This window comes from Lactuca sativa, chromosome 6 (assembly GCF_002870075.4).
Source record: "Lactuca sativa cultivar Salinas chromosome 6, Lsat_Salinas_v11, whole genome shotgun sequence".
NCBI lineage: Eukaryota > Viridiplantae > Streptophyta > Magnoliopsida > Asterales > Asteraceae > Lactuca > Lactuca sativa.
The window spans coordinates 169,635,537-169,649,077 of NC_056628.2; the positions used below are offsets into that span (position 1 = coordinate 169,635,537).

The window sequence follows — 13,541 nt, forward strand, 5'->3', positions numbered from 1 at the left end:
TGATCTTGATTGAATCCTTCGTGAAAACCTACTTGGATCTTCATCCATACCATTTTGTTGTGCAACTCCGATAAAACGATTTATATTCTACCATTGATATTGATCGAAGCCTTGGTGAAAATGAGATTTCTTATTTCATATGTAGTTGTGTATATGTTCAGTGGCGGACCTATATAGGGCATTTGGGGTCCCGGGCCACTGCTCAATTTCCGGCACGCAGTGTAATTTTTTATTATTTTTTATTTTTTTTGGTTTTTTCTATTGCGTGCACCCGCTTGAAGTACGAGAGACACCCCTACTAAAACAGTCTGCGTCCGCCACTGTATATGTTCATAGAGTTTTTTAAGTTACACTTTCCATTATTCTTTTGTGAAATAAGAAATCTCATTTTTGTTCTATCTTTCTTTACAATTACTTTCATAAGCGAGAATATGCATGTCTAAACAACCTGGCAGGAAGTCTTTTAGAAAGGCCATCTATATAGTTATATGTTACTTTTTAAGTAAGTTCATCACGTGATAGTTTTATTTATTTTTTTGCTTTTGGAATAAGATATGTTCGAAGCTTGTATACGTTTGTTGCTACAAACATGATTTTTGTGTGGAGATCTCACATTATATATATGCATAAATTTTAGATTATTTATACAAATTTCCAGATGCGTCTTTCTTTTTTTCCAAACATAAAAATGTACTATTTTGTTGTAAAAAAATAAGATTGAAAAGTGACTGCAAACTTTAACGAAATCGAGGGATCTTTTTGTAATTTACTCATTAATTAAACAAAGTCTTGGAGAGAGATCAATCAATCAATATTAAGATTGTCGTGTCCCCCATCTCTCTACGAGAGCCACACAAGAAATCGCTCCCTTCGACTTCGATCTAAACACAGCACAAATCGAAGGCGTCTCTTTCAAAACCCTCCCTCCATCGGATCAATCTACCCTCCTCACACGTCAAATCTGCTTCCTCTTCCTCTTGGTCGTGGTTGTGGTTGTGGTCGATCACCATCAACCAACTTAACTAATCGAAGGACAAGTAAGACTATTGTTTTTCTAATATTCATCGTTTCCTTTCAATTTCAGTAAATCTATATCTGTACGTGATTTGTTTGCGTTCTGCGTCTACAGTGGTATCCAGATCCACGTACTTGTATGTTTATTGGTTATGAAATCTGGCAATCTTATTGTTATTGATTTCTGAATAATCGATAGATGTCTAGGTTTATTTTTTCCCCTCATTTCATTGGATCAATCGGTAATCGTAAATTGGAATAAAAATACTTGGATCGAATAGTGGATGGGAACATTCTCTATCATATGCTTGAATGGAGTTTGATGCGAATTAGACATAATTACAATATGATTCAACGAGAATTTGTTTTCCTCATGTCTATGTCTAATTGTCTATTTAGATCTCATTTTTGTTTCTCATCCGATGTTATAATTTGATCCGCATTATTGGATTTTAAAGTACGAATTGGGCATGGACCTAGAGTCTTGGACTTGCTTGAGTGAGCTATAAGACGGTTTATTTTTGGAAATTTCAGCCTTTTAACTTTTTTTTCCAATTTTTAAAATTCTGTTCTATAGGCTCTTTTATAGCTGAATATGGGGGTTACGAAAAACACTACCAGCATGGAGGAGGCAACACTTGAAATTGGAATGGGTAAGCTTGTGTTACGATCTCAACATGTCTTTTTCCCCTTCTTGAGTTTAATGGAAACTGAAATGCTGTAAGATCTTTAACTTCTATATGTAAGTATCATTGATTGTGCATGATTACTGAACTCACTACTATGCAGAATATAGAACTGTCTCTGGAGTTGCTGGACCACTAGTTATCCTTGATAAAGTGAAGGTTAGTTTCCATTCTTTTCATTTCTTCTTTCTCTCACTCTCTTATTTTGCCCATAGATATTCAAACATTTATACATGTTATACTTATATATCTGTAATTCTGTATACAAACTACTGATAAACATGTGGGCATTCCTCTTTACTTAATCACAGGGACCAAAGTATCAAGAGATTGTCAATATTCGTTTAGGTGATGGTTCAACCAGACGTGGTCAGGTCTTGGAAGTTGATGGAGAGAAAGCTGTTGTCCAGGTGATCAGTTGTATAATTTATTTTGATTGTATGATAAACAATCTGCTTATCATTTATCCGTATCTATGGTTCTATACTTGTCTGCATTTATGATGAAACAAATATTCATTTTATATTGACCAGGTTTTCGAAGGAACATCTGGAATTGACAATAAATTCACAACTGTTCAGTTCACTGGGGAGGTACACAAAAATTCCATTTTATGTCTTTTTTATATTTTTGCCAAATGAAATCTTACTTTCCAAAAATACAATTACAGGTCTTAAAAACTCCTGTTTCAATGGATATGCTTGGGCGCATATTTAATGGCTCTGGGAAGCCAATTGATAATGGCCCTCCTATTTTGCCAGAGGCCTACCTGGATATTTCTGGTAATAACAACATACTTTGAACCCACATCAAAACAAAACCCAAAAACCATAATTAACTAAACCTTTTGTAATATGTTATTATTATTTCAGGAAGTTCTATCAATCCTAGTGAGAGAACATATCCAGAAGAAATGATCCAGACTGGTATCTCCACAATTGATGTGATGAATTCAATTGCTAGAGGACAAAAGATTCCTTTGTTTTCTGCTGCTGGGCTTCCTCACAATGAGATTGCTGCTCAAATCTGTCGTCAAGCTGGTTTAGTCAAGCGATTGGAAAAGACTGAAAACTTGCTTGAGGTATTATTGCAAGAAATAGCAACGTACTTTATGCTTTACTCTTTTTTTTTTTTATCAATGTGGAGAATCTACTTTCCTTTTTTACCCATAGTAGCAATCTACATACATTTCTTTACCCCTAATAGCAAAATGTAAGTATGTTGCTATTATAGGTGAAAAGAAAATAATACTTTGTTATTTCTCGTGATTCTTGTTTTTTACTCCAAAGTGAATTTTATGTGATTTTAGCAGTCGGGTGGAGAAGAGGACAACTTTGCCATTGTTTTTGCAGCCATGGGAGTGAACATGGAGACTGCACAGTTTTTCAAACGTGATTTTGAGGAAAATGGCTCCATGGAAAGAGTGACACTTTTTCTAAATCTTGTAAGTGTTTGATTAAGTTTAGTATTATTAATATCATCAAATGATGCTTATTTTTTGACTTTATTTTAATATATACAGGCCAATGACCCTACAATTGAGCGTATCATCACTCCCCGTATCGCTTTGACAACAGCAGAATATTTGGCATATGAATGTGGGAAACATGTTCTTGTTATCTTAACAGATATGAGTTCTTATGCTGATGCTCTTCGTGAGGTAATGAATCTTTTTCATGTTATCTGAAATACAGTATATATTTAAGTATTTATATTATTCAATTTTTATGTGTTTTATTAGGTGTCTGCTGCTAGAGAGGAAGTGCCTGGAAGGAGAGGGTATCCTGGGTATATGTATACTGATCTGGCAACTATCTATGAGCGTGCTGGAAGAATTGAAGGCCGAAAGGGCTCCATCACACAGATTCCAATTTTGACTATGCCCAATGATGGTATGTATCATTTTTATCCTCTGTTTCTTACGGATTATGAATTGGAATGGAATCACAAATTAATGGAATGGGCCATTACATCCATTATCATGTTTGGTTGCTTTGAGGAAATGAAACGAGACATTCAATCATGTTGTTTGTTATGTACAAATAAAAAAGTAAATGAAATCAAATTGTTAAATAAAGAAATAAAAATAAGTTTTAATCCAATCATAAATATATCGCTAAATAAATTACAGATGAAAATATTTTATGTCATTTGATATATTATATGTATTTTATTTTAAATAGTCAAAAAAGTTTATCTATCACTGTAAGAAGGTTGTTTACACATATTAAAAGATTAAATAAAATTTAATACCATGAAATCTTTAGTTACTTTTGGAAATAACAAAAAATAATTTAATTGAAGTTTTGAAAAAAAAAATGAAAAACATTATTGATATAAAAGATTATATCATTCTATCCTTCAAGTAACGAAAAAAAAAACAGTCCTCCCCTACGGAATGAAAATCAGCCATGAGAAGGAATCACATTCCATTCCCTCTTTGATTACTTAGGGAAGTTGCTTGTTGTTTTTTGTTTTAGATTTGATTTGTAGTTGGGTACTAATTAGTGATTGAATTAATCAGATATTACACATCCCACCCCTGATCTTACGGGTTATATCACTGAAGGACAGATATACATTGACAGGCAGCTCCACAACAGACAGGTTAGATGATCTTGGAGTTTTGTTTCTGATGCTTGATTGGTTTTCTTTTTATTAAACCTAAAACCTAAAAGTGAAAAGTCTATTGATATGATGATTTAAAAAAAAAATGACAGATTTACCCTCCGATCAATGTGCTTCCATCCCTATCTCGATTGATGAAGGTAAGCCTAAACCTCTTGTTTATCATGACTAAATAAACCATAAGGTTTTTTTTGTAATTAGAGGTTCTATGAATGATTTACAGAGTGCTATTGGTGAAGGGATGACTCGTAGGGACCATTCTGATGTCTCCAATCAGGTCAAGATTCTTTTTTCTCTCATATATGATATATATAATAAAAATTAAATAACTCCATATTGTATAAATGAATGACGGTTTTACCCTTATATTGTTATATTCACAGCTATATGCAAACTATGCCATTGGAAAAGATGTCCAGGCCATGAAGGCAGTGGTTGGAGAAGAAGCTCTCTCTTCTGAGGATCTGGTGAGTTTCTCTCTTTCTGTGACTGATAAATTACAAGGGATTAAAGTAGACAAACGTGATAGTTGTTTGCCAAAAATGAAAATTTTTATATTATTTTCAGCTGTACTTGGAATTTTTGGACAAATTTGAGAGGAAATTTGTGGCACAAGGAGCATATGACACACGAAACATCTTCCAGTCACTGGACTTGGCATGGACACTTCTGAGAATCTTCCCACGTGAGCTTCTCCACCGTATTCCCGCCAAGACCCTCGATGCCTTCTACAGCCGTGAGGCAACCAACTGAAAGGAAAGGAGTAGTTATTTGTTGGACGACCTTTTTATCGATGAAATAAGAAAAAGGTTTTTTGTTTTTTTTTTTTTTTTATTTGTCTGTGGTTTGATTTATTATGTTGAAAGCCTCGGCTAATGATTCTTTTGCATAAGAGGCAGGGGGGTAGGCTATGTAATTTATGGTATTTAGTGGCTACTACGAGAGAGACTATTAGCTGTGGATTTGTGTTTTGGGAAACAGCCCTGCCCTTATTATTCCTTCGTTTCTGTTTACTTTATTCATATTGTTATTGTTGTATTGGATTGTTTTGTGCTCGTTCACGAATGCAACTTATTTGTTTCTGTTTCTGTTTCTGAGAATCATATATTTTTTCATTTTTGAAAATTTCTGAGGGGTGGTTTTGAATCCGTTCTTCAAATAAATCCATTATATATGATATGTAGCAACCAACGACCAGCTAATGTGGTGCTCTACTTATACTACTTAGATGTCGTAGAGCCTAAAACTTTTTTTTTTTAAATAGATGCAAAACGATGGTAAATGTCTACTTATTACAAAACCAAATACTTGTGTACCTTAATGCATAACCATCATAATCTAATATAAAAAAAAAGTACATTTCCTAATATAATGTAATTTAAACATCCCCTAACTGCTTAATTCAAATTACTATGCCATAGAAAAATAACCTGACGAACAACACAACATGGTCTAAAACCAAACTACCAAAGAAAACGAAGAGGTGTTTCCTCAAATAAAGGCAACTTGGCAAGGCCCCAATCATCAAGGGTTGTTTCTTTTGGCTGAATGAGTAATAACGTTTGTCTAGATAAAGAAACGTATGTTTTTTTATAGACTCTTTTTTAGATCGTATAAACTATCAGAATAAAACTAAATGACCATTTTATCATTATCTTTCATTTTTTTTACAATATTCGTCAATTTTAACATGAGAAAAGTTGAGATGAAAAGAGAATATCAAATAGGTAATTGTCAGTGTCTTGATACATTAAGCTAGTTTTTTTAAACATTCATGTATTGTTATCCATGTTTAAGTGTTTAACCCATTAAGCCAAAAAGAAACAAGCCCTACGCATAAGTACAACATATAAGTGACCTTTGAGAATTAGATATTCTTAAACATAGACACATATGGGTACAAGAGAACGTCTACTATATCTTGGAGAATTAAGATTAAGAACCAAGAACATGAAGCACAAGAGAGAGATATATAAGGTTTTTTTGTATTGATAAGAGAATTCAATACTTTGAGTGTGTCTTACAAGTGAAAGGGGAGCCTACTTTAGAGCATCCTCTTTGTAGAAGACTGATGAGCCAATTAAGGAATTCTTCTTACTTAAAATATGGATAACAACTTTTATAAAGGTTTCAACACTTAATATCCATTTTTGTTATGTTCATATGCAAAAAGGTGAAACCTTAAAAGTAAATTGTTTACCTGTTTGGCCACAACTGAGTATTCATTTGATAATGGGCTAATGGCACGGAAATGATGTGACTACATATTTAAAATAACCTCTAAATAATATACACTTTAAAAAAGAATAACCACTCAATAAATAAAACTACCAATTGTAAGAATTTCTTCCATTGTACAACAGAACTAACTTACCTAACACTAGAAGCAACAATCATGACTTGTAACAATCAGATAATCACTTTGAAAAGAGACAATGAAACACCATTCCTAATACATGAAAACTACTATCAAATGTTATCTTTATCAACCTTTTTGTGATTTTACATCTTTGGTTGCCTCTTTTGTTTGATTAGTTAGAGACTGTAAAAGTGCCTTTTGTGAAGGCAATTCAGCAATAAAAAGTAGAGTCTGAGCCCATCCAGCATATCTCCCGTATTTTTCCACAAATGCATCTGCCACACGGCTACAAAGCTTGGGTGTCAATTTTGTTCCAGCCAGCTCAGGGATTAAGTATCTGGTTGCAATCTTTTTTTATATAAAGACAAAAAATCACCAATATTTTAGTAATTATGTTTCATGCAATAAACCTTGTTATAAAGAAGACATGAATGAAGCTGGCTGACCTTCCAGACATGTGTATCAACAGGAACAGCATGGTGTTGATCTAAAGAGAACAAAGCAATGCAAGCAGCAACTTTGGGGCCCACACCAGGTAGAGTAGTAAGGGCTTCAATTGTGTTTTGAAGCTCTAATTCACGAAGAGAAGCCAGCCATGCTGCTCCTCCACCAGGTTTTGATTGCAGTGCTTGCACTGTGCCAGTTATGTACTTGGCCCTGTTTCATCAAAACCAAAATGCATTTTCAATGTAAGGAAATATGCATTCAATGGGAATGAAAGTCTAACCTGTAGCCAAAACCAGCCTTTCGAAGCTCTTCCTCGGAAACTTTTGACAATTGATCCAGAGAGGGGAATTCATAAAACTCAATCCCTTCGACCACGCCCAGATGATTACCCAATGATGATATGAAATCAACCATCTGGGTTATCCTCTTAATATTGTTATTAGAAGAACAAATAAACTGAATAAGGCACTCAAGTGGGTCTTGCCTGAGCACTCTGGCACCGCTCAAATGCTCCGCCAGTTCAGCAAACCGTTGATCGGAGGCGGAAAACTCGTTCCATAAATCATTTAAACAAATACTCATATTAAGGAAATCCAGTAGAGCTGATTTAGCAGCAGTTTGATCGGAGGAGGGGGTGTTGTGAAAAGTATAAGCTACGTCAGTCCCATTTGCATCTTGAAGTTGTATGAGGGAGACAAGGTGGGAGCCAACAACACCTGTGTATTGAAAAGGGGATGTCTGTTTCCACCTGAATGTTTGGCCGGTTGGGAATGTGAGGGGTAGAAAGAGCTCTGATTTGTTCAAATTGAGAGTTACCCGTTTGGGGGTTTTGAGGTCTGAAATAAGGGCTTTTCTAGGTTTCTTGGAAGAGTAGTATGAGGATATGGTGGAATTGGTTGAGGTGATTTTTGAAAGGATGGGTTCTCCGGTAGCCGTTGTTATTGACGGCGACGACGGGAGGGGTCGTTGTCGCTTCATGTATGTAATCATTCGTTGAGTAATTGGGTGCTGAAATTTGGTTCGCTGCTTCAAGGACCTCTACACTGGCTGGCGATTGATTGCTCACGACAAATTGTCAAACACCCTCTTAGATCTAAAACCGTTGTCGTGTCAATTCCTTATTTTTCAACCCATTTTTCGTCCGTTCTTGAGTGTTAACGAGAAAAATGTAAAAATACTGGTGTTACTTTTTAATTTACAATATGGTTAACTTTTCTTTTGCTTCAAACTGAGGAACATAATTTTTTTTTTCTTTCTTTTCTATTCTTAGGTGTTGTTTGTTTTTTCGAAGAGAAAATCCATGAACTACGTGGACTACCTCTACAATCCTCTATAGCAGAAGAAGTAGAACAAAAGACTGCAGCCTATAATAAGAAGCATGTTTGTTTTTTAATATTTGCGGACTGCTACAGTAAACTGAAATTTAAATAGACTAATTTTATAAACTGAAAATAGTTCTCAAAACCGAAATTTTAATAATTCTATTATTAAAACATTGAAAAAAAATACTAAAAAGAACGTGTAAAAAAACAAAAATATAAAACTTAAAAATATATAAAAGAAACTAAAAGTTTTATTCTAGAAAAAAAAAAAAACTAATTTTAAAAAACATAAAAAGGGAAAATAATAAAAAAAAATAAGAAAGTATTGTGAAAAATATGTGGAAACTATAAAGAAATATTGTATCAAATCCGTAAATAAAAGTTTTAAAAAAATCAATGTTTTTTTTAAATAAAAGTTTTTTTTTAACAAAAAATATACCAAAATTCTAAAAAAAAAACACTTGGAAAAAATGAAAGCTGAAAAGGTTTGAAGAGGCAAGTCAAGTGTTGCGCCACATAGCATACTCGTAGAGGTTTTATAGTCTGAAATCTTCCAAAAACAAACTGTGGCGAGAGGGAAAGTGTTGCGCATGTGCTGGGCTGCGCAGCAAAAAGTGGTTTGAAAAGGTTTTAAAAAAAACAAACAACACCTTACTTTTTTTCTCTTCTCTTCTCTTCTTTTCTTTGTTTGAACCAGGGAACAAGACCTTTATGTTAGGTTGTTTATTAGGTTAGAGGGAGTGGTGGTGTGTGATAAGGTATGTTAAAACATGCCATATAAACATTGTAAGCAAAAGCCAAAGATAGATGATAAGTGATTAGATAGTCAGTTGTGATTTGTTTTATAGATAGATATTGATGATATTTAAATATGATGTAATCATATATATATATATATATATATATATATATATATATATATATATATATATATATATATATATATATATATATATATATAAAAGGTATGTTAAAACATGCACATAAACATTGTAAGTAAAAGCCAAAGATAGAGGATACGTGATTAGATAGTCAGTTGTGATTTGTTTTATAGATAGATATTGATGATATTTAAACGTGTTATTATATGTATATAATCACATATGATTTGAGGTGGTCAAGATTCATTTTTGCCTTCTCGATTCAATAGTTGTGTTCATGTACTTAATCACATGCGATTATACATATAATCACATGTGATAAAATACATGAGAATAACTATTGAATCGACAAAGAGAAAATAAATTGTGTCAACATAAATCATATATGATTAGATTCATATAATCACATGTGATTAGATGTATATAATCACATATGATTAATTTGGATAATGATTTGTTTTCGTGTTCTTGGTTCAGTATTTGTTACCATGTATATAATCACATATGATTGTATGTGTCTAATCATATATGATTTATATAGACATGATTCATTTTTTCCAACTAAAATCATATGTGATTAGAAACATATAATCACATCTGATTAAATGTATTTAATCACATATGATTAAAGTGGAAAAAAAAAGACAATTTATTGGATCGAGAATGCAAAAATGATTGTTTTCTAGTTGTGGGGTATTCCATCCTGAGGATGATAGGACCCTAGTATGTTGATTTAGACTGTTATATGGCTATCTGATATTGGTGCACATGTCTGATTGATAGTATGTGGGTAATCCAGCCCGGTGGTTGTGGGCCAGGAGTATTCCATCCCGGTAGGATGATTGGACTCATAGTAGGTGGGCATTCTAACCCGATGGTTGAGGGCATGGGGTATTCCATCTTGACGGATGATTGGACCCATAGTAGTTAGAATAGATGTAGGAGTGTGGGCATTCCAACCCGACGGTTGTGGGACAAGAGTATTCCATCCCGGTAGGATGAGTGGACTCATAGTATGTTGGCATTCCAACCTGATGGTTGAGGGCCTGGGGTATTCCATCTAGAAGGATGATTGGACCCATAATAGCTATTGTAGGTATAGGGACGTGGGCATTCCAACCCGATGGTGTGTGTCACAACTAGAAATTTTTGGTGCCTACTGAACTCTCCAAGATTGATAGGTTTGCTAACGGACTGCCCACTGACTTTGGCCCAATGGTCAAAATGGCAACTACCTTGAAAGCAGCTGTTAGGGCAGCTAAGAACGTAGAGGCCCAGATAAGAGAAAAGGGTCTAGAAAAAGATAAGGCAGGAGAGAAGCGAAAGTTTGAGGGATCTTCGAGGTCGAACAAGGAAAGAAAATTCTCAAAACTTGGAGGAGCAGATGGAGGTGAAGCAAGATGGTGTGATAGATGCAAGAAGAAGCATGGTGGGAAGTGCAATGAAGAAGTGACTTGTTACAAGTGTGGGAGGACTGGCCACTATTCCAAAGACTGCACACATGATGATAAAGTATGCTACGGATGTGGAGGCAAGGGGTATATGTCCAGAGACTGCCCAAAGAAAAATAAAGCAGTAAGACCAGAAACGCCACCAAGGCCAAGGGCATTTCACATGATCCTCGACGAAGCAGAAAACCGTGCGAGGAATCACGGATGAGGACTTCATATCAGAAGAGCAAGTTATGTAGTAGCCATAGTATTTTATGATGTAGCCTAGTAGAGGCATAGTCTAGGGTGAACTTGAACACCTATGTAATCGTTTCAAGATTAATATAAAACCTTCGTTTTGTTATCTGATGTGTCGAATGATTGTGTGATTTGCTGCATGGTGACTTGGGAAACTGCGAGACAATACTTGGGACGAGTATGAGTAGGTGTGAATGGTAGTAGAGGCCTATACTACCGGAAGCACAGGACTCACACTTGGATCAGGGAAAGTCACAAGGTTACCAAGAAGCTAGTAATTGATTTCGTTTTATTCAAGTGTGTTGTTACCATCGTTTCGGTAATGACTAAGAAGATTGTTGATATTACGACCCTAGTGGTCATATCGAATCGAGTCCGACTACGATGAGTATGTTGAGAACCAAGTTTGATGTAGCGTCTGACTTAAACCAAACGGTTGAAATCAAAGCGATCGATAGAAGTATCGCACTCGTTGTTAAAGAAGTTGGTGGCTAGAAATGCCTAATGTTAAAGTGTGATTATATCACATTAGAACATGAAGGAAGGCATAGTCTGTTTTAGAATTTAACTCTAAGAGACCTAAGTCTAAGTGTTGCAACATACGATGATAGGTCATTAGAATATGACACATCGATCTATAGTAGTAATAAAAGAACTTATCTCAAGTCCATATCCAGCAAGGATCGAGATTGTGACTTGAAGGTCATAATTTGGAGTCTAACCTGAGGTAGAGAGCAGGTGCACGATCGAGTACTCTTACAGTCAATGAGTTTAAGAGATAGAATTGAAGGAATGTAGAAGTTATAAATATTACCTAGGATGAAGAGATGACGTATGGAGTCATTATACGATCATGTTTCGTTGATGATTCCGGGACGTAATCATCCTAAGGGGGAGATAATTGTAACGCCCGCAAATCTGGGCTAGTCAAATTAGAGGCAATAGGGGTCGAAAACGACTTTTCGACAAAAGATTATTTAGAATAAATAATCTTAACCAAGTTGTAGAGTATTTTACAAGGTTTTCGTACATATAAAGAACGCCGAAAACCGAGTTATAACGAAGAAGTTATGACCCGTTGAAGTTTCGCGACGGAACTGGCACGATACCGGGAAGCGTAAATAGTGAATTTACGATAGAGCGAGATTTAGCCTTAGCGATCTAAACGAAAGTCGTAGAATATGTTAAACTAAGAACATCGATAAAAAGAACGCCCAAATCTGACTTCGTATGAGGAAGTTATGATTTTTCTAAGATTTAGCATAGCAGTGCACAGCCCGAAATCTGAATTTTAGATCGGTCGATTTTTAGCCGACGGGATCTAAATGAAAGTTGTAGTACTCATAAATACCAACGCGTGGATATAAAGAACGTCGATAATAGAGCTCGTATGCAAAAGTTATGGACGAAGCTTAGTCCCTACTTTTCGAGCGCGGCGAATTTGATACAGTTTTGTAAATCCGAGATAGAACGAGAATTAGCCAACGAGGTCTAAATGAGAGTTGAAGATCTCATTAATAAGAACTCAACGGTAAAAAGACAGACAAAAATGGAGCTCGTATGCAAAAGTTATGGACGAAGCTTAGTCCCTACTTTTCGAGCGCGGCGAATTTGATACAGTTTTGTAAATCCGAGATAGAATGAGAATTAGCCAACGAGGTCTAAATGAAAGTTGAAGATCTCATTAATAGGAACTCAACAGTAAAAAGACAGACAAAAACGGAGCTCGTATGCAAAAGTTACGGACGAAGCTTGGAGACTACTTTACTATACACTTCCTATAAATACAAGGGTGAACTCCTCATATTTTCTTCACACCATAAGCCTTTCTTTCTCTCTCTAACTTCTCTCTAGCCTCCCTAAACCCCTCCCAAGTCTACGGAACCTCCCTAGCACGAGAAGAGAGCCCCGGAGCGCCCGACGGCTCCGAGAAGAAAAGCTTTCGGCTCGGAAACGCTGCTCCAGCGAAGCCCAGTTTTTAATAAAAACCCGCTGTAAGTGAGCTACGCCTATAGTATATTTAATATAGATTTTATTTAATTATAGTAACATTGTTAGGACCTTAAAATAATTATTTAGGCTATTATTATGAGTTATATTGAGTGTTATTTAACGCTTATATAATAGTAATAATAGCTAGACTATTAAATTAGTCTCGTCAAGCGTTAGACTAAACTCTAGTGGCAATGATACTAGGTTTCGTCAAGGGATAATTGTTTTAAGAGTAACGAAGTGCTGTCCGAGTGCCGACTCACCACCTTTCAAGTGAGTGCATGGTCCCTTTCATCTTACACATAGATATGAAGTATTTTACGTGCTATGTGTGCATATTATCTGAATACTTGCTGTCTATGTTGGATGAACGTTTTATACATGTTTTAAAGGATTTAAACTGTATACGTATTTTATATATACGAATATGTTGGGTATGAGATGGGTAGATGAATGATGAGAGATAGAAGATGACGTGAGTATATATTGGCAGCTATAGACTTAGTGCCTATGAGACGAACACC

The 13,541-nt window shown here is 35.2% G+C and overlaps 2 protein-coding genes across 3 annotated transcripts; one reads left to right on the forward strand and one right to left on the reverse strand.

Moving 5' to 3' along the window:
* The first annotated feature begins 808 nt into the window (after nt 1-808).
* LOC111895660 (V-type proton ATPase subunit B 2) lies at nt 809-5,416 on the forward strand. 2 transcript variants are annotated; one of them, XM_023891740.3, is made up of 15 exons: nt 809-1,037; nt 1,592-1,667; nt 1,804-1,859; nt 2,012-2,110; nt 2,234-2,293; nt 2,371-2,482; nt 2,573-2,781; nt 3,010-3,144; nt 3,223-3,360; nt 3,442-3,592; nt 4,225-4,307; nt 4,421-4,468; nt 4,552-4,605; nt 4,712-4,795; nt 4,896-5,416. In XM_023891740.3, exons 2-15 carry the CDS (start codon nt 1,610-1,612, stop codon nt 5,079-5,081), a joined length of 1,473 nt encoding a protein of 490 aa, XP_023747508.1. In that variant the 5' UTR covers nt 809-1,037; nt 1,592-1,609; the 3' UTR covers nt 5,082-5,416. The 2 variants fall into 2 exon arrangements, with proteins under 2 accessions (XP_023747508.1, XP_023747523.1); XM_023891755.3 differs by having other exon boundaries at nt 3,013-3,144.
* Nucleotides 5,417-6,623: 1,207 nt separating this feature from the next.
* On the reverse strand, nt 6,624-8,244 carry LOC111895683 (N-glycosylase/DNA lyase OGG1). The gene is made up of 3 exons (XM_023891763.3): nt 7,415-8,244; nt 7,134-7,344; nt 6,624-7,035 (listed from the first exon to the last, which is right to left on the reverse strand). Exons 1-3 carry the CDS (start codon nt 8,122-8,124, stop codon nt 6,814-6,816), a joined length of 1,143 nt encoding a protein of 380 aa, XP_023747531.1. The 5' UTR covers nt 8,125-8,244; the 3' UTR covers nt 6,624-6,813.
* Nucleotides 8,245-13,541: the final 5,297 nt, after the last annotated feature.